The 27,303-nt window shown below is 49.4% G+C and overlaps 1 protein-coding gene across 3 annotated transcripts; it reads right to left on the reverse strand.

Moving 5' to 3' along the window:
• Positions 1-246: 246 nt before the first annotated feature.
• On the reverse strand, positions 247-27,303 carry PTPN23 (protein tyrosine phosphatase non-receptor type 23). 3 transcript variants are annotated; one of them, XM_045530378.1, is made up of 25 exons: positions 27,111-27,303; positions 17,232-17,306; positions 8,731-8,858; positions 8,398-8,474; positions 7,851-7,900; positions 7,613-7,744; positions 7,275-7,355; positions 7,069-7,200; positions 6,935-6,982; positions 6,483-6,539; positions 6,304-6,362; positions 6,073-6,152; positions 5,836-5,950; positions 5,676-5,741; positions 5,147-5,292; positions 4,545-4,856; positions 4,310-4,464; positions 4,058-4,209; positions 3,789-3,968; positions 1,954-3,691; positions 1,675-1,859; positions 1,458-1,562; positions 1,246-1,384; positions 1,039-1,152; positions 247-960 (listed from the first exon to the last, which is right to left on the reverse strand). In XM_045530378.1, exons 1-25 carry the CDS (start codon positions 27,192-27,194, stop codon positions 481-483), a joined length of 4,890 nt encoding a protein of 1,629 aa, XP_045386334.1. In that variant the 5' UTR covers positions 27,195-27,303; the 3' UTR covers positions 247-480. The 3 variants fall into 3 exon arrangements, with proteins under 3 accessions (XP_045386334.1, XP_045386336.1, XP_045386335.1); XM_045530380.1 differs by having other exon boundaries at positions 7,613-7,714; positions 27,111-27,285; XM_045530379.1 differs by having other exon boundaries at positions 1,057-1,152; positions 27,111-27,285.

The raw sequence follows: 27,303 nt of genomic DNA on the forward strand, positions 1-27,303 counted from the left end.
AGGGACCTGGTGTCTTCCCCCTGGCGTTTTTCCCGTGTCACTTAAATACTCCCTCCCTGTGCCTAGACCCTTTACAAATGTAGGGCAAAGGCGGGGAGGACCAGCAAGCCAGAACTGGGTGTGGAAAGTGAGGGTGGCCCCACCATCACTCAGTTTGGTACTATCCTACCATCCACGGAAGGTGCTAAGCCTGTGGCGAAGCTACTGGGGCTGGGTCTGAGGGAGACAGCCATGGGTGGGCCCATACACTGGCCACAGAACAGGTTGGTTTATTATTTCAATAGCAAAGAGCTGAAAAATAGGTCCCACAAAGGAGAACCTGACCCAGCGCCCGCAGTGCATCTTGTACCCCACAGGGGTGTGGGCTGGGCCAGGCAGAGCCAAAGGCAGCGGGAATGGGAGTAAGAGAGTGCCTATCCAGAGAGACCCTGCTGGGCACAAGAGATGACGTAGTGTAAGGACCAGGCACGCAAAGCCTGTTCAGGTCTTGTTGAGTGTCCAGAGTGGATCCAGAAGGCTAAGGGGGTCATCGGTGGGCCGGGCAGCCCGCAAACCCTGCCCATTATGGGCCTGCAGAAAGTTCTGCTTGCTCATCCGTTGCTTTCCCCGCAAGGAGCTGTCCAGAGAGAAGGCCTCTGGGGTTAAGGAGGCCAGCAGCTCCAGGGAGGAGGAGGGGGGCCCCAAGTTGGGGGCTTCAGGCACTGGCTGCTGTTCCTCAGGTTGGGGGATCTCAGGCAGGGGTGAAGAGAGAGGAGGTGGGGAGGAAGATGGGACTGGGGTAGACTCTGGGAGGCCGGCTGGTGGCAGGCCTGGGGGCTCTGCAGGGCCTGGCAGGCTGACAGCTGGAGAATCCAAGCCCCCAGGAGGCCGGATGCTAAGCTTGGCAATAGTGGCCTGGATGGAGCTAATGGGCACGTCCCCACCAAGGACCAGGTCCTGGGAGTCCTGAGGAAGGTGATTCTGAGAAGACAGAGTAGGTGAGGAGAAAGATTCATGAGGCTATGGTAATCCCAGCAACCCCCAGGGAACCTCCCTCACCTTTTGGTTGATGCTCACGCTGGCCAGGGGCTTGCACGGAGGGGGCACACCATGGCGCTGCAGGACCTGCTCCACATGTCTCACCACTGCCTCGTGGCAGAACCTGAGGTGCAGCTGTGTAAGGGGCATTTGGCCTGGTCAGCTGGGCAGGGGCTATCACCCCAAGGGAGAAGGCCCATCCCAGCTCCCAGCTGCCCAGGCCCTCACTTTCTCCTGTAGCATGTGCTTCCTCTGCTGCCGCATGCGCCGCACCAGCTGAGGCAGCTCAGGAATCCCGTTCCCAGCCTCCACCTCCTGCACGGCTGCGTAGAGCAACGCAAAGGCTCCCGTGCGACCCACACCAGAGCTGTGGTAGGAAGTGGGTGTTAGGCGAGGTCCAGGGCCTGAAGAGGAACCCCCAGGCAGCTGCCCACTCCTACCTGCAGTGCACAACAATAGGCATGTGCAGGGGCCGCTGGTGCAGGTAATGCGCGTGCACCTCCTGGATGAAACGCAGCAGGTTGCTGGGGCTGTCAGGCAGGCCTCTGCAGGGTGGGGTGGGGCAGGGCCTATGAGCCAGGTCTGATCTGAAGCCCTTACCCCTCCCCGCACCAAGGACCGTCCCTGCCCCCCATCCATCCAGGGCAGTGGACGCACAACTCAGGCCAAGTGGGGAAGTGGAGGTGCACAAGAGAGCGCTTGAGGCTTTGGTCTCGGAACTGTAGGCTCAGCACACGCTCCACGTGGGTTTCAGTGGTTCGGACGCTGCTCAGTGCCAGGCTCAGGGCACCGTGCACCATGGGCTGGCCCCTCTCAGTGGGGAAGTATCGTGCTACCTTTTGCTGAGGAACAGACAAGTTGGGACAGTTAGGGCTGGCTTAACAAGGCCCCCTGCCCTACTACCCCAACACTGTCCCTGTGGGCACCCCTCCTCACCTTCTCCATCTCAGCCTCAGACACCAGCATGACAATGACTGACACTTTCTGCTCGTGGACCATGAGCCAGAAGTCGGCAGCTGTGCCGGGCAGTGGGGCCTGGGTGGCCACTAAGGGTGGGCAGTATGGGGAGAGCCCCTCCACACAGCTAGCATTAATGTAGTCATCCTTGCCTGAGCGCAGAACCACACGGTTACTGTCATAGGGCATGACATCCTGGTGCCGGTTCTTCAGTGAGTAGCAGCGGGCGATGGCGATGGAACGGCCTCGGGCATCCTGTTCTTGTGCATCTTGCAGCTCCCTCCAGATGGTGTCCAGAGACCCCGCATCCCCCAGCTGGCCCCGGAAGGCCTCCAGCTCCTGCTGCAACTGCTGCAGCCTCTCAGGATGCTCATAGGGGTCACGCTCAATCAGCCGCAGGGCCTGTGGCCGGCGGCCCTCAGCTGCATCCACCTTGGTAGGCTGCAGCAGGGGCTGCCCACCCCCGGGAGGCTGAGTGCCGCCGTGCTGGCTCTCAGGGCTAGAGGAGAGCAGGTCTGCAGCTGCAGTGCCTCGGCGCAAGCACGGGGGTGGCCCTGCTGCTGGGGCCCGAGAGGGTACTGGGCCAGGCCCTGGCGATGGGGCAGGTGAAGGCACCAGGTGGGGACTAGGAGTGGGCTGGCCAGTAGGTGGGGGGCCTTGAATGGAGAGAGGGGCTGCCTGGGGACCCAACGGTCTAGGAGAAGGGGCAGGACCATATGCCAGGGTGGGATGGGGAGGCTGAGGGGGCCCAGGGCTGGGGAAAGGCAGAGCCCCTGAGTGGGGGGGCAGAGGGTCTTGGGAGGGGCCTGAGTAGAGCTGGGTGTGCAGGGCTGGCGGTTGCCCCAGGACACCAGGCTGAGGAGCAAACGGGTAGGTGGACTGTGGCGGTAGGAGTCCTGGGGCTTGGGGTGGGAAGAGGTGCGGATGCTGGAGTTGGGGGGGCTGAGGCCCAAATGCCACTTGTGAAGGATGGGGCTGGGGCCCCATCCTTGGGGCCGGAAAACCTGTGGGGATGCCAGGAGAGAAGTGGTGCTGGGCTGGCGGGGCCGCAAGAGCTTGCTTGGCTCCTACAGGGTAGGAGTAGGGTGTGGGCAGGGGCTGTGGCAGAGGCACTGGGAAGCAGGGCTGGGGAGGAGCAGGGCTGGGGTTTGGCCGTGGTGCTGTGTGGCTGGAAATCGGGGCCTGGACACTGTCTACTGTGGTGGTGGCTGGCCGAACCACCATGGCCAACTCAGGGGCTGAGAACTGAGGAGGTGGGGCTGAGGGCAGACCTGCAACTGGTGGAGGTGGCCCTGCCCCCGCATAAGGACTGCTTACCACGCCGTGCTGGGGGGAGGATTGGGGCACAAGGCCCAGCTCTGGTGTGTAGGCAGGGGCTGTGTAGAGGGCGGGCCCAGGTGCCATGGGCATCGTGGGGGGCCCTGGGGCCCTCGGCTGGATCATCTGGGTGGGGCCCGAGTAGGTACCGGGGGGTAAGGGGCCTGAGAGATAGTGGGGTCCCGGGCCTGTGGAGTTGGCGAAGGGGCCAGGAGGAAAGTGGAGCGGAGTCACAGTTCCCAGGAAGGTGTCAGGAGGTCGTGGGCCAGCCACCAGGTCAGGGGGCAAGCTGCGCAGCTCCTCTGGTGGGTCTCCTGTCTCTATCACCTCACCTTCTTCCCTGCGGGCCAACAGCGGCTTTGGGGCTGTGGGCCGTGGTGGTGGCTTCTTTTTCAGCTCCCTGTTGGACAGGCAGGGAAGAAGTGGGCCCAGACCCCCATCAGCCCAGCTGGTCTGGGCTGGAGCTGCACCACAGCCCCAGGGCCACACACACCCACCTGTCCAGGAGCTGCTGGCGGGCAGCCTCTCGGGCCTGGCAGGTGGACTGTGCCCGTTCCAGGAGAGCAGCCACCTTGCTCTCCAGGTCTGCATAGAAATCCTTGCCCTCCTGGGACTTCTTCATCAGGTCCTCATAGGCTTCATATGAGGCCACCAGGGTCTGCAGTGTAGAGTTCCACCTGGTGGGCAGAAGGGCCAGGATGAGGCAAGCCGTGGGAGCAGAGCTCTGGGCGGCACTCGGGGCAAGAACACAGGACTGGGCACTGACTTTTGGTCTAGGTCGCTTAGCACCCGTCGCACAGCTGCATACTGCACGTTGGCCTCTGTCAGCGCACCGAGGACATTGTCCTGGGCAGCCAGGTTCTGCTCCAGGTACACCCTCAGCTGGTCGTACTTCTTTAGCTGCTCTTCAAACAGCTTCTGAGGAGTATGTTGGGGGGTTGGGGACGGACACTCAGGTTCTCACCACCTAAGGGTGGAGCTCAGAGCCAGACCCCTCTACCCAGCTTGCCCAGCCCACCTTCATCTCCGAGTGGTCTGTAGTAACCAGTGAGGCAGTGATGTCATCCTTCTGGATAAGCTCACGCAGCTGCTGCTCCAGGGACACACGCTGGTCCCGCATCTCCTGCACCTTGGCCAGGATGCGCTTCAGGTTCTGCAGCACAGCCTTGTCCTCTGGGGCCAGTAGTGGTCAGTGAGGCCAGAGAAACCCCCAGCTCAAGTGCCTCCCCATGGGTCAAGCGAGTGGGGCTTACCTGGGGTGAGGGCTGGCGTGGGCAGGGCAGCCCGGACCTGGTCAAGTGGCCCACTGAGCAAGCGTAGGTTGCCAACATGCAGATTCATGGCGCGGTGCAGCTCGCTGTTGGTAAAGGAGGCCTTCTCGTGGACTTCCATGTACTTGGCCCATTCTCGCCTCACTTCTGCCAGCTCAGCCTTAGAGGCAGCCAGGCTGGCCCCAGCTTGGCCCACTGCCTCCTGGAACTTCTGCTCTAGCAGCTCATCCTCCTCCAGCAGGTCCCTGATGTCCTTTAGGGAGGCCTCCACGTCCGTGAACACGCCAGACAGCACTAGGGGTACGTATTAGGGAACAGCCCTGAGGCAGGCAGATCAGGCACCCACTCTGGCCCATCTCCCAAGAGACAGAACTGCCCACTCAGATAAGGGCTTACATCGCTCACGGTGGTCTACAGGCACAGGGCATAGCAGGTACAGTGATCCGTGGAGGTGTGGGAGTGGATGCCTATGCCAGGGCTCAGGGCCATAGCCCCTGTCCTCGGTGAACAGGGACACAGGGAGAAGGCCACAGCGGATGGTTTCCATGCACCCCCTCTACCTGCTTGCTCTGCCCTTTGCTCACCTTGCATGGACTGGACAAGGTTCCTCACAGTGTCTGGCCGGACGCTGAGGGCTGCACACTTCTCCATGAGCTGGGGTGGGATGTGGCTGTATGCATCAAGGTTGTCCACTGTCTCGGGATCCAGCTGCATTGAATCCATGAACTGGCTGTGGGGGCAACAGGGCCAGGTGGGTGCTGGGTGTTGACCCAACTCCTTCCAATGTCAAAGGATCCTGCTAGGATGAACCCTCACCATTGAAGCTAGGTCTGCGGTCTCAGCAGAAAGCAAATCACCACCCCCGACCTCTACCTCCAGGTCTGGCCTAGGCCCACACAATGTGCCTAGGCTTCTGCTGGAAAGAGTGGGACAAAAGGGACATCCTCCTCCCAGGATGCAAGACTCTCGCCTTACAAATCCACCCCATGAGACCCCAGCAGGGGGAGGCAGAGTTAGGAAACCTCCTGGCACAAACACGTTTCTTCACTCCTCTCCCATCACAGGCAGCTCCAGGGCGTACCCCCTGCCTCCCACTCCTAGTCCCACACTCACTCCAGGACCTCATTCTTGTCTTCAATCTTGGCCATCATCTCCCGAAGCAGCTTGGCCTTCTCCTCACTGCAGAAGCAACAGAGCAGTTGCTAGAGGGCCACGTCTCTTGAGACATCCCAACTCCCGCTGTGCCAAGGACAGGGCCAGCCCCTCCATCCACCTGTATAGTGACGAGGCCTCATGGGCAGCCATGGGTACCAGTTTGGCAAAGATGTCAGGGCCAGTAACAGCTGGGTCTGTGGGGTTCACTGGCAAGGGCTTCACCAAGGGGGCTCCTGGGAGGGGAGGAAGAATTGTGGGGATCAGGCCCAGGAAGAGTCCTTGAGGTAGCTTGTGTCCTATCCCCACCCCATCTTCACCCCGACACCATTCCTCAGCCTCCCCTCAGCTCCCAGACCTTTCACAGGCTGAAGGGTGTCCAGTGCTGGGACAGCCTCGTGGTAGATGAAGTCATTGTCCTTCTTGGCAGAATTGTACCTGGGGGTGGGAGCAGAGGGAATGAGGAGTCATGAGGTGGGTCAGTAGGGACCCAGGACCTAGCTTCCCGGTGGCTTCCACCCATGGATGCAGGCAGAAGGACAAGACCTTTCATAAGAAGAGGGAACCAGGGCCACCCCCATGGACTCACTTTCCCCCAATGACATCCATAGTGAAGCGAAGAGCGTCTTGCACAGTGTCAGGCTGGCCCTGTGGGATAGGGGTGGGGCCTCAGCACCAACCAAGGCCAGGACACGCCCTCAGTCCCACCAGCCTTGCTCCCTGTTCCCTCAGGGATCTGAGGGACAGCCAGGCCTCCCTCAGCTTTACCTTGGCCAACTTGATGGCTTCATTGAGCTTGTCCAGGGCACTCTGAAAGTATGCAACCTGTGGAGGGCAGCGGGCAAAGCCTACTCTGTCCTTCCCTGCTGAGATTCCTATTCATTCTGCCTCCCCACCTAGCCCTGCCTGGCCATCAGGCCACTCATCAAAAGATAAGCTCAGGGGGTAGCCAGGTGCCAGCCCAGCCAACAGTACCAAGGTAGCATCACAGCCTGCCCCAGCCACCACTCTGTGGGGAGCCTGCCATCCCTCCTCCAACCCCAAGGAACGGGGGCTACACAGATGGGACAACATGTAGGACACCAGGCCTGCAGCAGGGTTGTGGCCAGGGATGTAGGGGTGTGACAGACAGAAGACTATCTCCCCTGTTCTATAAGGAACAGGAATAAACTCAAAGCTGGAACCAGTCCCGAGTCCCCTCCTCGCCACAGCTCACTCACTCGCTCCCCAAACTTCTGCTGCTCCTCGGCCTGCTTTCCCATGTGCAGCTGGAAAAGAAGAAGAGACGTCACAACTTATTTCCTGAGCTGCAGCAACTCAGCCCAGCCCAGCCCCAGTGCCCTGGTGCCCTCACATGAGCCACAGCTGCGAAGTAATAGATCTTCATCTGCACGAGCTTCTTCCAGTCCTTCTGGATGCGGCCCAGCAGTGAGGCTGTGTCAGGGTTCTCCAAGGCCCGGCATGCCTCCTTGTAGTAATCTACCACCTGGGAGCGGGATGGGGCCCAGTCAGGGAAGGTCAGGAGTAAAGCAAAGGCCTGCCCTCAGCCCCCATCCCTACCTGTGCACTGATGCGGGCCACCAGAAAGCTCTTTCTGTTGTCCAACATTGACTTCTCCAGGAGGCACTCCTGAGCCTGGCCCTGGGGTGACACGTGCAGGTGCACTCCCTCACTCACCAGAGGGCTTTCCCTTCCCCGGGGGTAGACCAAGGGATCTTCCCCACCCCAAGAAGCACGCCTGTTCCTGATCTACCCAGAGCTCAGAAGACAAAAGCCAAGGGTCCCTGCCGGTCCCTCACTGCCATGTGCACATGGCCTGGTCTAGGATCCAGACCTAACTACCCCTCCCTTGGCCATCCCCTGGATTCAGCTCGGCTTTAACCAGAGCACATCCTCACCAGCATGAGGTTAACATTGAGAGTGAGGATCTGGCGGCTCATGTCAACACTGTAGGCATGAGGGAAGTGCTCACGAAGGTAGGCGAAGGCACCTGCTGCGCACTGGAAGTGGGTACAGGAGACCTTCATACCCTGGGAGGGAAGGGGGGAGGATGGCCTGTGTCCCCTCTATGGGACAGAAGTCATTCACACCATGGAGGCTGCCTCTCCCTGGTATGTCCACCACCCCTCTTCTCACCTCCTCTGACACCCGCTTGTCCATGGCCCCCAGCATGGAGTGCAGTGCTCCTGGGGAGGCAGAGGACATGGTGTTAGGGGAGGCTGGGGCTCAGGAAGGAGGGGCTCCTGTCCTAGGGGCTCAGTCCTGAAGCTTCAGGGATGTCTACACATGACTCTGGGACTCCCGAAGCTTTTCCTTTGAGTCAGGCTAAGGCTGACCAGCAGGGCAAGTTGAGGCCAGCCTTGTTCTCCTCCTGCCTGAAGCAGCCCAAAACCATAAGCTGGGGGCTGTCCAGTTAAAGAAGAAAGGCCATCTCTCCCAGCCAGAGCACACGGTGGCCACTCTGTGGCAGCCAGCCCAGTAGAGCCTGTCCCCAGCACAGCGGCTGCCCATGGGCTAGGAAACGGCAGAGGAGCTGGCAGAACTGTGGGGGAAGCCATGGAGGGGTCGGAACCCAGGAGTCCTCCCTTCATTAGCTCACTGCCTTTGTGGCTATCTGATGAGCTGAGATCCTAGGCTGGCAGCGCTGGGAGTGGGGCCATAGGGAAGGGATCAGGCAGCTCACCAAGGTTGTAGAGAATACAGGCCTGCTCGTACTTGATGTCCTCATGGGCCACAGACTTGCCTGAGAAGATCTCAGTCCTGCAGACATGCCACCCCAGTCATCTAGAGGGTAGGAGCTGGCCAGAGCCCTGAGACCTGGTAAGGGGACCAGCTACCCCAATGTGGGGTCAGAAGGGGAGGCCTGGGGAGACCACATAAGGCCACTCCCCATCCTGTGCAGCAAGGGGAAGAAAGGGAAGGGGAGGGAAGGAACACTCCTATTACCCAGACCCCCCCGGGCTATCCCAGGCACCATCCAGGCTCCCCACCCCCAGCCCTGCCTGCTGGCTCTCACCAGGTGACAGGGATGGCAGCCTCCTGGCCTGAGCCCATAGGGACCCGACTCTGCAGGTAGTGCAGCTGGCCGAGGTACTTGCGAAGGACACTGCAGCCTTCAAAGTCCCGGGGGACACGGACAGCATTCTAAGGTGCAGGATAGGAGAACAGGCCTGTCATCATGTGGGGTAGAGGACAGGCAGGTCAGCCCAGCCACGAAGTCCAGGAAACACACATGGAGGCTGGCAAACTGCACATTCCAAGGGATCCAAAAAAAGCCATGGCTACACCTCTAGTCATTCAACAAACCACCCCACCAGCCAAGGCTGTCAGACTGTGAATCCACCCCACATTTCTGGAAGGCAATTTGCAACATGTTTTACTTTTGACCCAGTTCTATATCTAAAAATTTACTGTAAGAGACATAAACATCAGTAAAGAGGACTGTTTAAATAACTTATGTCAAGGCAATACACACAAGCGAATATGCTGCAGCCATGACAACTTAAGACAAAGATCTGTAGTTATTCATATATTAATATGCCATGACACACTGTCAGGCAAAGAAAGAATGTAGGAGACAAATGGTATGATCTCATTTGTGTAAAGTCATAAAAATATTGATAAAGTACGTATGCAGACAAAAAAAAATTCAGATTATACACCAAAATGTTAACAGGGATTATCTCTGGGTGATAGGATTTAAGTGATTTATCTCTTATTCTATATAGATAGATAGGTATGTATGTCTCTAACAGAAACATGTATTTCATTATTTATATTGTTTACATATTCTTTATATTGAACATTTTCAATTTTTATAATAAACAGCAAAGCTATTCCCATTTTAGGGGAAAAAATACACAGCAAATGAACTCTCTGTTTAAACAGAAAAGCAGAGAACATCCCCTCCAAGAAGCAAGTACACAGGGGATGGGCTTCAGCACTGTGCCTGCCTCACCCCCTGCTGAGAGGACCCCAGTCCCTCACTAGGATGCCAGCAGCTGAGGGGCCCAGCAGCAAGGCTAGAAGAAATCCTCCAGGACGCTCCTCTCCTGAGCTCAGCTCCGCACTGCCAACAGGGATGTTCTCAGGAGGGACGCACATGCTCTGTGGGACACCGCAGCAGAAGAGTCTGGCACTAGTCACACCCTACATCACTTCCCAGCAGTGTCCTGGGAGACCATCTTCCCTCTGGGCCTCAGTCTCCTCTTTAAACAGGAATGACAATCTCCCTGGTGGTAGGGCCTCTAGAATACCCAGTGCAAGAATAAGCTGTGTCACAGCTACACTGCTGAGGTGCCACCTCAGGGGCCTGTCCCATTGGCCAGGGCTTCTCAAATCTAGTCATTCTTATCACACCACCTCCATCAGGACTTCTGCTATATTCAAATACCACTCGTACATAACATTTTTCTTTAAACCTATCTACTTTTAAAATTAGAGCCACATCCTAAGCAATAACAGCTCTAAAATAACAGGTGTGATATGCTAGGTACACATTTTTTCAATAGTCACTAAAGCACATAAAAAAATGAAAAATATTTGTCTTATACTTCCTAAAGCCATCTCTGGGAAGCAATGGAAGCAGTCTTCCCTCTGGTCCCAGCCTGTCTGTCAGACTCTGATGAGCTAAATGTGGTGGGACAGAGCCATGACACCAACATGACACCCCACACCATCCCCTGCACCTGTCAATTTTACTCCGTAATCACAGAGCCAAAAATTTATTTCAGAGTTAGAAAAGAAAGTCAGAGAAACAACTATTCCAGCCCTGGTTTTACAGATGAGGAAACTGAGGCTCAGGCCAAAGAAAGGATTGCTTAAAGCTTCCCAAATTATATCCACCCCTCGTTCCACTGCAAATCTGAGTATGGCAAAAGGATAACTAATGTTGTCTCTGACTTGTATGTCTCTATGCATTGACAGACTTACTGTTTCACTAAAAACTTGACCAGTGTTACTTGTAAAATTGCTCTAATGGTTCATTTGATTTTTACTTTTTTTTGGAAACCGGGTCTTGCTCTGTTACCCAGGCTAGAGTGAAGTGATGTCATCATAGCTCACTGCAACCTCAAACTCCTGTGCTCAAGCTATCCTCCTACCTTAGCCTCCCCAGTAGCTGGGACTATAGGCACTCACCACCATGCCCAGTTCATGGTTTTTGCTTTATATGTTGCTTAGTCTGGGAGTTTTTTTAATATGGTAATTGGTAATTTATTTTTCATTTTTTTCTATGGATTGGGGGGGCGGGCAAGGGTGAGGCTCTGCAGCTTGGTCCCTAACAGGCCACTGACTGGCACTGGGTCGTGGCCCAGGGGTTGGGGAACACAGCGTTAGAGGATCTGCCTCAGGGGATGCTTTAGAGATCTGTGATGCTAGCTGTGGCATGGCCTGCCTGTAGCCCCAGCTACTTGAGAAGGCTAAGATGGAAGGACTGTTTGAGGCCAGGAGTTCAAGGCTGCAGTGAGCTATGATTGTGACACTGCACTTTAGCCTAGAGTGAGACCCTGTCTCTAAAAATAATTTTAAATTTTTAAAAATTTTAAAAAATAAAAAGAGATCGGTGACAATGCTCCTCCTAGGCTGTGTTGTATCCATGTGTGTAGTATGTGCTTTGTGTGTGCAAAATGGTGGTAGTGCTAGGGGATAAGGTTATCTCACTTGTTTTCAAACTTTGTTCAAATAAACTCTTTTTAAAAATTCAATTTATGAGGAAGATTCTGGGAAGATATAATAAGAAGCACCAGAAATCTGTCTCCCCAACTAGACAACAGTTGCACTGGCTTAACACAACAAAAACCAGAATCTATCTCACTTAACTCTGGCATCTATTGAAGGCTTGCAACTTCTAGGGAAGGCTTGGACAGTACAGTAGTAGTATATTGCCGCTAATTTCAGTCAATTTTGGCTCCTAGCACACTAGCAGCCACCCTTCCCTCATCCCCAGCACCTGGCAGGCAGCTGTGTACCAGTTCCAGGAGCAGCCTGCGGGAGCTAGTGTGGACAAAAAGGACTCTGTCCTCCAGATATAGGAGTTCTGTGCTCTGATGGCTGCCTGCTGCTTCTTATCCCAGAGGTTCAGACAAAGAGGCAGAGATGACTGCTACTGCACGCTCCCTCACTGTTGCAAGCTCCTCCACCTCTAACTGAAGTAACTTCCAAAGGACTTAAAGGCCTGGCATCTTTTTTCCTCCTTCATTTTTGTCTTTGTCCTCCTTTGGGAGCCAGACACTGAAGACTAAGACATTCAAAAGCAACCATATATATGTGTGGAAATTAGAAAGTCATTGCACATACGTGGGAAAAGATGCAGGCTCAGAAAAAGCCTGAGATGATCTTAAGTTTATACCCCAGGCTGATCCTTGGCACAGAGACAGCCTACAATCAGGAACACAATGAAAACCAGCAAACGCTGGGGAAGGGGAAGAATCTGATTTCCAGAGTTACTATATCATAGAATTCATATGTCTGTTTTTCAACAAAAAAATTATGAGGCATACAAAGAAACCGGGAAGTATAGCCCAAAGTAAAAAAATAAATAAATAAATAAAGAGAAACTGTCCCAGAGAAAGAGCAGATGATAGACAACGACGTTTTTTTTTGTTGTTTTTTTTTTTTGAAGACGGTCTCTGTCACCCAGGCCTGGAGTACAATGGGGTGATCATAGCTCATGGTAGCATCGAATTCCTGGGCTCAAGTGACCCTCCTGCCTCAGCCTCAAGCAGTCAGAACGCACTCAACATTTATAAGTTCACCCTCTTATTTGGGTGCAGTTGATGGCACCCCAAAACAATTACAATGGTAACGTCAAAGATCACTAATCACAGATCATCATAACAGACATAATAATAATGAAAAAGTTTGAAGTACCGTGAGAATTACCAAAACATGACACAGAGACATGAAATGAGCATATGCTGTTGGAAAAATTATGCCAACAGACTTGCTTGATGCAGGGTTGCCACAAACCTTCAATTTGTAAAGAATGTAGTATCTGTCTGGGCATGGTGGCTCACACACGTAATCCTAGCACTCTGGGAGGCGGAGGCAGGCGGATCACTTGAGGTCAGCAGTTTGAGACCAGCCTGAGCAAGAGCAAGACCCCATCTCTACCAAAAATAGAAAAAAATTAGCCGGTGTGGTGGGACACACCTGTAGTCCTGGCTACTTCGGAGGATGAGGTAGGAGGATCACTTGAGCCCAGGAGTTTGAGGCTGCAGTGAACTACAATGACGCCACTGCACTCTACCTGGGGCAACAGAGTGAGACTCTGTCTCAAAAAAGAAAAAAGAAAAAGAATGCAGTATCTGCAAAGTGCAATAAAGCAAAATGCAATAAAATAAGGTATTCCTTATTTTTTTCTTAATTATTTTATGCACTATTATATAGCAACATGTTTCCCTTTTCTTTGTTTGAAGTCTGAGGGTTTGAAGTTTGCACTGGCGTGGCTGAGCTTGGGTACCAGTGATGTAAATACCTGCTGTAGAAATCAATAGTCGTTAAGTGTTTTCTTGTCTATCATGGGCCACACAACAATGCCTCCATCCTTGCAATAAACCAGCAGTACTGGTGACTGTTTTTAGTATAGGACTGATCTATTAATTTTGGATACAGTTTCATTTAGTATACCAGGTAAGAACATTTTTCTTTTCTTTTCTTTTTGTTTTTTTAGAGACAGGGTCTTGCTCTGTTGCCAGGCTGGAATGCAGTGGCATGATCACAGCTCACTATAGCCTTGAACTCCTGGGCTTACGGGATCCTCCCACCTCAGCCTCCCAAGTAGCTAGGACTACAGATGAGTACCACCATGCCTGTCCAGTTTTCTTTTTCTCTTTCTAGCAATGGTGTCTCGGTATGTTGCCCAGGCTGGTCTCAAACTCCTGGCCTCAAGCAATCCTCCTGCCTCAGTCTTCCAAAGTGCTAGGATTATAGGCGTGAGCCACAGTGCCTGGCCTGAAAAGATTTTCAACGTACGCTACTCAAAGTTAGCACCAGCATGGGATGGTAACTTCAACCAAACCCAGAAATGTATGGATTTCCATATGTTTATTCATCCAGAGGACCTGTAGTGGACTCATGCTGCTCCCTTAATTGGAGGCTTTCATTGTTCAAATTTTTCAAAAGCAAAATAAGCAAGTTCGCACTTAGCCATGATAACACTGTTTCCAATTCTTTCACAATGCTGTAGACAACAGGAAAACAGTTTCTTGTTAGAGAACTGAGCCTACATCAAACCTTTTAGGTCTGGTTTGCATACCTGTTATTCTAATAACTGTGTCTCTATGATGAGCCAATGCATGGATTACTGGGGCAGGACCATGCCACCTCAGGAGACTGAGACAAGCACTTAATAAGCCATGTGGAAACTGAAGAATAAGAGCCTCACTCAAAACACTGCCAAATGAAACCACTACTCCAGCGTCACACTCTCTGGATCCCTCATGAAGCCACTCATTCATTCAGTGTTCTTTTGCAGGCCCCCAGCCCGCTTCCCTGTCACTGTAGATTCAGCCCAATGTTGATGTACCACACCAGTGCCTTCCTACTCAAGCAATCTATTTAGAATTCCACATAACTCCATAGGAACTTTGTTTTGTAAACTGCTAAATCCACAATGCCTAGAAGAGTACCTGAGATGTAAGAAAGGATTCAATAAATGTCTGTTAATGGGGTGAATAATTCATGACTGGAAATTCTAGCATATAAAAAAGATGAATGAAGAGCTCCTCTTAGTCCTTTTCATCTTGGAATTGAAGCTGAAAGTACTCAACATTATGTAATTTTTATTAAAAAAAAACAGAAAAAATTGTTTTCACAATACTAATTACAGAAACAGCATTTAGTTATTGATTATTGCTATGGGGCACAGATTAAGACAGGTTGAAAACTGTTTTAACAAAATTTGCCACATGCAGCAAATCTCTCATCAACTAAATGGGGCTTACCAGATTGATGAGTTCAGGCCTTCCCTCACATATTACATACCTAAACAAATGCCTAATAGTTATTTGGCAGTGTTATTTAAAAAACTTCTGGCTTTTTAAATAAAAGGGAAATGGTACAATGGCTGTCTTTGGGCATAGTTGTTTTGTTCTTTACATTTATTTCCCAAGTATTCTATGGTTTCTATGATGTGTTAATATGTAGGAATACAAAGTGAGTGACAGTGCAGACCCTCCTGCCCCCCATGAGATGAGAGCCACTAAGAGGGCTGAGGTGCCCCACCTTCCACCAACCCTCTGCATGTAGCACAAAGCATCTCAATCCAGTACCACAGCCAGTACTGTGCTCAATCCTGACATCACAACATGTTGCTATACAACAGTGCATAAAATAATTAGGAAAAAAATACAGGTAATACCTTGTTATTGTGCACTTTATTGCACTTTGCAGATAATTCGTTTTTTACAAATTGAAGGTTTGTGGCAACCCTGCATCAACTCAGACACCAGAAACACATCATAGATGGACAGTCTTGTGATTTTTTTTTTAAAGCATTTATAACTTTTTCTTTCTTTTTGGGGTCAATCTTGTGATTATTAACATTGTTCTTGAAGTACCTAACAATTACAAGAAAATAAAGGGTACAACTATTGGAAAGAAGGCACCAAAATTACATGTGTATGATATGACTGTGTACTCAGAACACCCAGGAAAATAAGCTGAAATACAATCAGAAAGCATGAAAGAATTAACGAAATTAATCACTCAATTGCTTTTCTCTATACTAACTATAATGGGTGGAAAACAGAATGGGAGGGGAGGACAGATAGTCAGTTATAGCAACAACAAAAACAAAAAAAAAAATCCAGGAATAAATTTAATAAGATATGTGTAAAACCTACAAGAAAATCACAGAACTTCACTGAGAAGAAACGAGGAGATATCGTGTTCCTAGACAGTAAAGTAACCTCATAAAAATGTTGATTCTATCTAATCAATCTCTAAATTTTATGAGCTCACAAAAATCCTAACACTTTTTTAGAACTTGACAAAAAAATTGTAAATGCATTTTAGGAATATTTGAGTGAAAACAGCCATGGAAAACTTGAAAAAGAAAGTTAGAGGCCAGATGTGGTGGCTCATGCCTGTAATCCTTATACTCTGGGAGGCCAAGGCAGGAGGACTGCTTGAGGCCAGGAGTTCAAGACCACCCTGAGCAAGAGAGAGACCTCGTTTACAAAAAAAATAGAAAAATTAGCCAGGCATGATTGCCCACACCTGTAGTCCCAGCTACTTAGAAGGCTGAGGCAGGAACATCGCTTGAGCCCAGGAGTTTGAGGTTATAGTGCGCTATGATGACACCATTGTACTCTAGCCAGGTGACTGTGTGAGACCCTGTTTCAAAAAAATAAATACAAACACAATAAATAAAAACAATGAACTGGCCAGGCGCAGTGGCTCATGCCTATTATCCCATCGGTTTAGGAGGCTGAGACAGGAGGATCACCTTAAGCCAGGAATTTGAGACCAGCCTGGGTAACATAAAGAGACCCCATCTCTACAAAAAACTGTTTAAAACTTAGTTGGGCATGGTGGTGTACACCTCTAGGTCTAGACACTCAGGAGGCTAAGGTAGGAGGACCACTTCATCCAAGGAGTTCAAGGTTGCAGTGAGCTATGATGGCATCACTGCACTCTAGCCTGGGTGACAGAGACCCTAACTCTAAAAAAAATTTTTTTTAAATTGAACTAAGAAAAATATTTATATCATATAAGATAAATGAACAATGTCATTAATGTCTGAATGAGTCTTACAAATCAATAAAAGTTACAATACCCTAATAAAAAAAAATGAACAAGAGATATTAACAAACAATCCCTGAAAGAAAATATATAATAAACCTGGCCAGGTGCAGTGGCTCACACCTGTAATCACATCACTTCGGGAGGCCAAGACAGGAAGATTGCTTGAGCCCAGGGGTTTGAGACCTAGCCTGGGCAACACAGCAAGACCCCAACTCTACCAAAAATTTAAAAGTCAGCCAGGCATGGTAGCCTGTAGTCCCAGCTACTTGGGAGGCTGAGGCAGGATTACTTGAGCCCAGGAGTTTGAGGCTGCAGTGAGCTATGATTGTGACATTGCACTCCAGCCTGGGCGACATAGCAAGACCCTGACTCAAAAAAAAAAAAAAAAAACAAAAAACACCACAAAACCCAAAACAACAAATTGTGCAAACTTACTATTAACCAAATAATTGAAAATTAAAATTAAATACCCTTTTTACCTATCAGACTGTCAGCAGCAGGTGGCAGACCCTGCTTGGGGGTGTGTAGACTAAAACAAGTATATCCTGTTCATCCACTAATTCCTGCAGCAACGACCCTAGAAATGCCCACATATGCACAGATACAGGTTATGACAGTGGTTTTTACAATGGTGAAAAACTGAACTAATCTAATAGTCTCAAAGAGGAGACTGATTAAATTCAAGTAAAACCACAGTTCTGGGTAGTTTCTTTATCTCCCTATCAAACCAAACCTGTTCATGCCTGCATACAGATACTACCCTCCTACCTGTCTGAGCAACTCCAGCTTCTTCAGTTCCTCATTGTAGGCTTCTGGGTTCTCTCCATAATTCTTCAGGACAAACTAGAGAGAGAGAGAGAGAAGACTGTAAGCCAGTGAGAGATGAGACATCTCCTCCTGCCCTCTGAGTCCTGGACAACGACCACCCAGGGCTCAGGATCGAGCCCAGACCTATAATCACAAGCTTGTCTCCCAGACCACCAGGGAACTGCTTCAATAACAGGCAGCACCAAGGTGCTGACCATGGGAGCCTCCTCCTCCTTAGAGCACAATGGAAAATAAGACTGGATGCCTCTGCGTAAACACCCTGGCAGGCCCTCATAATGCTGCAGCCCTCACTACAAAGTCTCAGACTCTGCCAGCTTGGAATCCAGGGAACTTAGCTGGCCGAAATGGAATTCTAACAATGATCCCAGAAAGGGTTGCAAACTCAAGCCTCTCTCCAGGATCGGACCCTGCTGTGCTCTGGGGTAACAACCAGAACCCTAAGCTAATAGCAAATGCAGGCAAGTACCACCAAACAAGAGTAGGAGTACAGAGACTTCCTTACCAACCCACCCTCCTGGCTGGGAAAGGGCACCACAGAAACAGGATCTGCAGTGTCCTTGTCTGTGAGGAGAGGCCTGCAGGTCTGTAATAAGAATACCCCAGATGGGAGAAGGGGAGGTCACTGCTCACATCAGAGAGGAGACTGGCATGCCTGTCCACAAAAGCACTCACCACAGCAAAAGCTGATTGTCTTGGACAGTGAGCATACACACAAGCCTGGAGGCTCAGGCCTGGACCAAAGGGCCCCTTGTTCAACTAAGATCAACAGACTAAGGCAACTGAAACTACCACTCTTGCAGTACATGCTGCCTGGTGTTTTGGCCAGATCTACTCATTCCACAAACACTACGGGCATTCCTGCCCAACTCACAAGGCTCCTTAAGGCCCTAACCAATGTTTCTGAGGTGGAAAGAGAAGGAGGTTGGTAAAGGCTTTAAGAGGTGGCGTGCTCTGTCCAAGAGCACACTCACTCACACCATACCTGCGGCCTATCCACCTTTCCTAGGGTCCCTTTCTAGGGCCCATGACACACAGCTAAGGGATCAGTCAAGTAGGAACCTGGAAGGCTGCATGACAGCTTCTATCTGCCTTAGCAGGCAAAGGGAGAAGAGGAACAGACAGAAGGGAGGCTACTGCTGAGCTCATTACAGCACCATGCAGCCACTTTCCCAAACCTCTGACTCTAACCCCTCTTCTCCAGTTGGTTTTACCTGCTGAATAGTCCCTGTGTCCATGAGGTCTCTTCTCTATCCCACTGCCACCTCTGTCCTGGACAATCCAGGCCTCCAAATCCATCCCTTACCCAGTGGCCAGAATTGTCTTTCTAACAACTCTGATGTCACTCCTAGCTTTAAATCCTTCTGAAATACACATAACTCCCAGGGAAAAAATAGACCAAAACATGCTTATCTCAGGATGGTAATATTATGGGAAATGAGGTATAATCTACAGAGAAAACTTATAATCTAAAAAGAATGTGTTACAGTAGCTTCCCAAAGCCCGTAGGACCAAATCTAATCTTGGTACAGAGTTCATGACCCTTCACAACCTGCTCCCAATAGCCTTCAAGGATTGTCCTTCAAGGATTGTCCTCCGGCACCTCCCACGAACACCCAGCCAACAGCACTTTGGAATTACTGCTTGCAGGTATCAATGTTTATGTACATGTTGTCCCCACCTTCTCTACTAAAACTCAGCTAAAATGTCACTTCCTCCCATTCGGAACATGCCTCCAACAGACTGTGTGTGCCCGTGGCAAGGTCATGCCAGTGACGTCCTACCCCCAAACAATAAGCATCACAGAATGGTAGGGGCCTTATCACATGTATTGTAAACTCAGCAAATGTTTGCCTTTACAGAAAATTCAGAAGACAGACAAACAAATTAAAAAGGAGACATTCAGAAAAAATTCAGAAGATGGGGCATTTTACCCAATGATTAACTTAATCTCATCCAAAAAATTAATGTCATTTAAGGGGGGACAGGGACTATTATAGACTAAAAGTGATTAAATGGACAGAACTAAATGCAATAAGAGAACCCTGGCTGGATCTCAGTCTGAATAAAAGGAGTCATAAAAGATGTTTTGGAATAATAGGTGAAATTTAAATATAAATAATAGAGACGCATTATAGATTTTATTAGGTGTCATAATAATATTGTGGTTATGTAGGAGAACGTCCTTATTCTTAGGAAATAAGATGCTCAGATGAGTCCAGGAGAACTGTCATGATGTCTAAAACTTACTTTCAAAGGGCTCATGGGATCTCTATCTATCAAGAAAAGCAAATATGGTATAATATAACCATCAAAACTAAGTAGTGTAGGCCAGGTGTGGTAGCACACGCCTGTAGTCCCAGCTACTTGGGAGGCTGAGGCAGGAGGATCACTTGAGGCCAGGAGTTCAAGACTGCAGTAAGCCATGATTGTGCCACTGCACTCCAACCTGAGTGACAGAGAAATAGCCCATCTCTTTAAAACAAAACAAAACACACCCTAGGTAGTGAAAATTTGGGTGAGTATTGCATTATTTTGCAACTTTTCAATATGTTTGAAATTTGGAAAACAAATGTTTTAAAAGTTGCTGAAGAGCTAAATGATACCTGAATGACACTTTCCCCTCTGTCAGTGATTTTTATTTTTAGCCTTTTGTGGGTCCTTTGAGAATATGATAAAAGCCATAAAAGAAATTTCCTTAAAAATATTCAACTGTGCATAAACACAAAGATTTACCAATAATTTTAGGGGGTTCACAGAAACCTTGAAGCCCATGTATGGGCTCCTGGTTAATTTCTACTCTGATCTATCCAACTCCTCCCCCCTTATCCCTTCCCCTAAATTAAAACAACAACAACACAAAACCTCCACAATTATAAAATGTGGCCTAAGCTGTAAGGTAAAATTTTTCTGTCTTTTTTTTTTTTTGAGACAGAGTCTCGCTTTGTTGCCCAGGTTAGAGTGAGTGCCATGGCGTCAGCCTAGCTCACAGCAACCTCAAACTCCTGGGCTTAAACGATCCTACTGCCTCAGCCTCCCAAATAGCTGGGACTACAGGCATGTGCCACCATGCCCGGCTAATTTTTTCTATATATATATTTTAGTTGGCCAGATAATTTCTTTCTATTTTTAGTAGAGATGGGGTCTCACTCTTGCTCAGGCTGGTCTCAAACTCCTGAGCTCAAGCAATCCTCCCGCCTTGGCCTCCCAGAGTGCTAGGATTATAGGCATGAGCCACCGCCGGCCGGTAAGGTAAAATTTGACTATCGAAATGAGAGCATATTCTTTAATTCTGTTTCAGTAAGAGGTTTTAGTTTTCCCACCCTTAGGTTAGAGAAAATGAGTAAAAGTGCAGCCTAGAGGCCACATGGGAGAGGCTAAAGGAATCAGATTGATATCTGAGTTGTCTTAGAAACAAGGCTTCATGTGACGTTGCTAAGGACATCTGTCCCTGCTATTCACACAATGGTGAAAGAAAGATGTTGCTCCCACATCCAGCAAATTGTCCCTAGAGGTCACCTTCTACCTGTCTCATCTGTCCTCCAAGATCAGCAGCAGTAGACACTAAGTGAGCTCCTACCACAGGCCAGGCACTGTACTGAGTACACAGTAGTCACTCTATCCTTACAACAACCCAAAGAGGTAGGTACTTTTTATCACTTTATAGATGAGGAAATGAGGAAACTAAGGAAAAGAGGTTAGGGCATTTGCCAAGGTCATCGCACTAATAACTGATGGAGATATGACTGAAACCCAGGCATTCAGGCTCCAGAGCCCATGTTCTTTGCAAATTAGGCTAATCCATTGCTATTTTTTAATATGGTTCTCACAAACAACTCTGAAAAACAGGCAGAGAAAACGAATCCCTGGTGACACAGTAAGTCAGTAGAACAGCCAGGATATTTTCTAAACCCTGACAAAATCCTCCATGACTGATCACTCCCCCACTAGAAAAAAAAGAGGAAAGAGGGTGGCTGAAAGTTCTGGAGTAAGGGAGACTTTGTCTCAGTCTCACTATGGTATGCAACTCTGCAGAACTCCGAACAGTTGGCCAAGCATACGAATCTCCCAACAGAGCCTGAGAACAGGCCCAGCAGCAGACCAAGAGTAAGAACCAGAGGCACTGACAGCCCCCCAGTGTGCCTACACAGCTGACAGGCAATAGGGGCAGGAGGTGGACCAGAGAACCTCCAAAACCAGCCAGGCTTTGGAGCAGTTGAGGATCCTTTTCTGAGGGAATAAGAGAAGACCTGAAGACAGGTCTCTAAATGAGAGTATGTCCAGGGATCAGAGCCACTGGGGGAAAAAAAAAGGAAAGAAAGGAGTTGCCAAGTGAAAAACAGTAAAAGTCCTGGCTGTGCCTCGAGTTACTGTGAGATCTGGGCTTGGTTTTTACATATGTAAAAAGGGGTTAATAGGACCTGCTATGTGTAACTGTCTAACAGAGTTGTCATAAGGACTTAAGCTATTTCCTAAACCAGGAAAGAGGATGCCCAGCTGAAAATGTTTACAATATCACAAGACCTATACCAAAAACTCACAAGCATTAACTCTTGATTCTCACAAGCTTATAGTAGTTCCATGTTACAGGTGAGAAAAGTGAGGACCACATTAACTATGTAATCATTTGTAGCAGCTGAAGGTCATTCAGCTATTAATAGGACCAGGAGGGACCTAAATCAAGGTGTGATTCCAATGGCCATGCTATTTCCATGATGCTACTCTGAAACGGCAGAGAATTCTGTAGCTAAATGAGATCACTGGAAACATCCACCCTGATCCTGCCAATATTTTGCAGATTAGATGGGAAACCAGAGTTGAGCAATGGTAGTGCTAGGACCCCAAGCCATATTTTCTGACTCCTGACCTAGTTATGAGTCCCTCTGCATCACTTTCTCTTATACTAGCATGTTCTCATTCTTCAATGTATGCTTTGCTCTTAATTTGGTACATCTTGGAATTTCATCGTGCTAATTAAAGCAATAAGCCAAGAAGGGCAATAAAAGGCATCATTTATCTTAGTATTGCCTTTGCTCACCAATTACATTGTTTTTTTCTTCTCCATTTCCAAAGTTGACTTAAACATAGGGTATTCCTTGGGCTGTTCCAGAGAAATACACATAAAATTGAGGCCTACATACAGTATTGCTAATTACCACAATATATGCTCAGCTACTGAATTTCAAATGAGACTAATCTTATTCAGAGAAAGAAGGATTGCCAAGGGAAATCTTCAGCCCCTTTGTCCATGTCAGCAAGCCTTAGAGAAAAACACAGTCCAAGAGTCCCGAGGATGAGAATACACCTCCATCCTCCCCTATTCCAACCCCTACATAATAGTCATAATACCCCTGCATAACCTCTCTCCCACAACTTTTCTTAATGGTCCCTTGCCAGTCTGAACAACACGGTGAGGAAGACTGAAGTTACATCTCCCAAAGGGTGCTAAGAACTAAACTAGGTCATTCACCCAACACTTGTTAAGCACTCTCTACACACAAATATTTATTACTTCCCAAGTAAAGAATCTGGTCTAAACCCTAAGTGAAATGGAGATAGGCTTTTGGTGTATGAGATTAAAGTTGGAGAAGAATAAAGTGGACAATCCAGGTCATCTGTGCCTAAAGCCATTCTTCTGCAAAAACTCAAGTGGGCAGACAGGCTTAGGCAGACCCACAGGGTGACTCCAAATCTGTGCTAAGAGGTAAGACAGGTCACCACCACAGGTAACTGGAAATGTCCTATGCCCCTCACTGCTGAGCACCCAGGGGCCTTTTAGGCTTCTGATCCTCTAATTTACCTTTCTGTATGTGCATTTGTGTGTGTGTGCATGTGCACACACACGTGTAAGCTGGTTTTTCAAAACAGTCAGCTGTCCCATGGGAAATCTGGAAGGGGGGGAACAATTCCACAAACCTGAAAAACCAGGCTTTACCTAGATGTGAGTAAGATGAACATTAAGAAGAGGCAAAAAGAGTGTATACTGTGTGGTACAGGTCAACCCAGTGTTGGATGTTAAGACTGTCTGAATACAGAGGAGGAGGGTACAATTGCCAGGCAGGTGAAGGGATCCTAATGAGATCCAATACAACCTGGGTGATGAACAGGAGGAAAGGAATTCCAGTAAGGACAGGAACAAGGGCAATGACCAGATGTGGAAGAAAAAGAGGATGCAAGTTCCCATAGGAGAGGATTGGGGGAGTGAAGTTAGAGTGGTAGGCTGAAGTGAGCTGGTTACAGGCCTTGAACAGCAGGTTTTCTCTGGAGAAGCAAAGTAGAAAAGTGGACATTTAAAGATCAGTTCAGCCAGAGTGGGAGGAGGGGAGATGAGGAGAGGCCAATTGAAAGGCAGAGTGGCTACCAACCAAGTGCACTTGAGGATAGTTTACTGTGCAGCTTACTAGAAGGCAAACTCTTTGAAGGCAGGGATTTTTGTCACCACTGTATTCCCAAGTCTGGCACATGACAGGCACTCAATAACTGTTTGTTCAATGAATGAATCAGGGATGGATAAAACATCTCAGTCCAAGAGAGCTCAATTTGAGCTCAAGTACAGTTGGTTAAGAGCAGGTGTTTGGGACAGAAAGAAGAGAGAACCTCAAATACTAACACTTGTGGCCAAATCACTCACTGATGAAGAACAGAAAAGTCATCCTTCATCAGTTTCTGGTAAGTCAGCATTCTGGCCTCCAAAGCACAGGTTAAAAAGGTGCAGGACCAGCAGTACTTTCCCACTAACAAATTATATGAGACCACGTATGCTAACCTAAAGTTTGGCAGTGCAATTCAAAATCAGCTTGCTCTTTTCCTGGCTCCTATTTCACATTATCCCATAATGGAAGCCATGTCCATCAGGAGTGAAAATCAATACTAACCACCATGAAAGGCTTTGTCAAAAGCCCAGCCCTCACAAAGAAAGAAATTCTTTATCTGTCTAGAAAATTCCTATTCATCCTCTAAAACCCATCTCTGGCAAGCATTCCCTGATGGCCCCTCCTTAGGTTTGTGGCTTCTGTACACTGCAAGTATTTCTACACTTACACTAATGTCATTACTCTAGTTTTTAAATTTCCTCTACCAGACTATGAATTCCTTGCAAAAAGGATGGTCTCTTATTTGTCTGTATTATCAGGACTCAGTACAGTGTTTAACAGGTTGACATAAACAACCAATTTTTACCTTACTATCCTAAATTAAATTCTACTCCTCAGCTCCAGGGCACGGTAGAGGTTCCCAGAGCTCAGACCAAGGATGGAAAAGGAAAAGGGTACCAGTGGCAGAAGGCAGAGCAGGGGATCTAAAGTTGGAGAAGGGAGTCCAAGTCAGGAAGAGTTCCCAGGCTACAGTGGCTTCTGCAGAATTTCCTCCAACTGTAGGAAAAAATTTATTTTTTGAGTATCCGACACCACCTCAGGCTAAATGGCTAATAAGCAACTCCTCTCATAGAGGCCCAAGTGCTCCCAGGCAAGTCACTGCTCACACAATACCTTGTTGGCTAGGCCTGAGTGACCAGAGCAGCAAAGACTAAGTTCTAACAAAAATATCTTCTAGGAGTTTCTGGACTAAGATTTTATCCACTGGATTTCCATGGTCACCATTTCTAAATTCCCTCTCAACTGTCATTTAAGCATTTGAGAAACATTTTTTTCTGACTGCCAGCTATGTAGAGGGTACCCTGCTAGGCTATGGGGAACACAGAGATGCCTCTCAGGTAATTTACAACTAAAAAGGGGCGTTCATAGCACACATAATTATCACCAGGGAAAAGATGGCAAGAGGGAAATTCAGAGAAGGGAAAGATTAATCCAGATAAAAGGATTAAGGAAGGCTTTGTGGAAAAGAGAGTATAAGTTAGACCTTGAAAGAACCAATTAACAGAGATTAAAGGGCCCCATTACTACCCCATAGGGCAAAAAGAATAACTCTTCTAAGTAGGAGGAATTCTACAACCAAAGGCACAAAAGAGGGACCACACAGAGTATGGTAAGGGAACAGTAACTGGCTGTGAATAGAATCCGGGATACCTGTATAAGATGCACGTAATAGATCAAGCATATAGTGGGGCCTCAATAAATGCTGAAAGAACTAGGCTAGGAAGGAAGAATTCTGAATGGGAAACTGGCTTTATTCTGTAAAATCAGAAAACAGAAGAGTTTTGTTGTGTTTTAGAAAAATTCATCCAGCTTCTCTTCCAGGTTCTTCCTGGAGTCAGGAAAAGCTGGGTGGAGAAAGCAAAAAAAAAAAAGAAAAAAGGAAAACAAAACTTCATCCAATTGTACTGTATCTATATGAGAGAACATATGGAGAAGAAAGCAAAGTTTGGGGAAGTGTTACAAAATTCTGGAATTTTAGGTCAATTAATCTAATTTCCTGTTTTACAAACGAGGAAAAAGAGGCCCAAGAGGCTATGGACGCAAAGAAATATACACAAATAGTGCCTGAAACTAAGGTGGTGGTGATGTAAAGAAAAGATGGGAGACAGCTTCTTGGGAAGCTACCTCCAAATCCATTTTCTTTTTCCTGATTCTTTTCTCAAGCATCCTGCTGAGCGGCCTACCACCTAGATCATCTAGATTGTCTGGGTCTGGGACTTATTCGGGCAGCTGCTGTGCTAAACCCACAAGGCACTCTGCATGGAACAACCTCCTGGTAGTTCCTTTTCACTTCTGAGCTGACCCCAATGCTACCAGATGGCCCTACCCCAAGCAACAGATGTCTCAGAAGGCAGCGGTCCCCAACCTTTTTGGCACCAGAGACGAGTCTCGAGTCTCGTGGAAGACAATTTTCCCGCGGGGGGGGGGGGGGGGGGGCAGAGCTCAGGCCGTGATGTGAGTGACGAGGAGCGGCTGTAAATACCGATGAAGCTTCCCTTTCCTTGCGCTCGCTGCTCACCTCCTGCTGCGCACCTGTGCACTTTCCACCTTCCTAAGTTTCATGGAAGACAATTTTTCCACGGACTGGGGGAGGAGGGAGCTGGGGGAGGGAGGGGCGCGGGGCAGCGGAGCTCTGCGGCCCGGTCCCTAACAGGCCACGGACTGGTAACCACAGTCAGAGGGCACCTGATGCTTAATAGCCATACCTGATCTCCCAACAGAATTTCCTTGCCTCTGTCAGAGCCAAACCTGCCTGCCTGCTTTACCCAACACAATGACTGGTAAGGTTTCTCCGAGAGTTACAACACTGTTTATGCCCTCCCGCCAGTTATGAAAAGTAGTAACCCTCCTAAAACGACACGGAATTGTATCTTTTGGTCCAAAGGGGCTCCCAAGGAGGATTCTTCTTCTTCTGAAACCATGCAGAATTGCAGCCAGTGTCAGAAAGACCCCCACCGGAGGGGAGTCAGGCACCTCTCTGGGCCAGCGGGGCTCCGCTCTCAAACACACACGCTGAGCGCACACACACCCTCAGCCTCCGTCCCCGTCCGGTCGCGGACAGCAGTCGAATCCACCCGCACGGTCAGGGCCGCCCGCCGCTCCCCCGCGGGGCGGTGCAGGCTTGGCGGAGGGCGGGGCAGAACCAGGTCCAGAGCGTCAGACGGAGGAAGTGTGGTGTCCCAGCGGGAACTGAGGGGGACTCGGGGCAGAAGTGGGGAAGCGGGTTCCGATGAGGATGAGGGTGCTAGCCCGCGGAAAGGAGAGAGGGAAAGAACGGTCCGCGGGCGCGAGGGAATGGGACAGGCTGAGGAAACAGGCGGAGGCCCCTCTTGGCCTCACCAGATCCTGCGACGGGGCCTGTGAGGAGATGGGCGCGCAGGGGGCGTCACGAGCTGGCAGACGACGGAGATACGCGGCGGAAGAGGGAAAACGTGGGAGGTGCGCTCACCTTCTTCACCGCTGGCTGGAAATGGAAGTCACCAGCCTCCTTCAAGTCCAGCCAGATCATGGGCATGCGGGGAACGGCCTCCATGGCGGCTGGCACCCGCCGGCCACCCGACCGATCCCCTCCCTGCTTCAGCTGCTGGCTCAGCCGCGCACCCGACCCCGCCCCTCCGCGCCGGAAGTCACTCGTCACGAGC

Source organism: Lemur catta, chromosome 18 (assembly GCF_020740605.2).
Source record: "Lemur catta isolate mLemCat1 chromosome 18, mLemCat1.pri, whole genome shotgun sequence".
NCBI lineage: Eukaryota > Metazoa > Chordata > Mammalia > Primates > Lemuridae > Lemur > Lemur catta.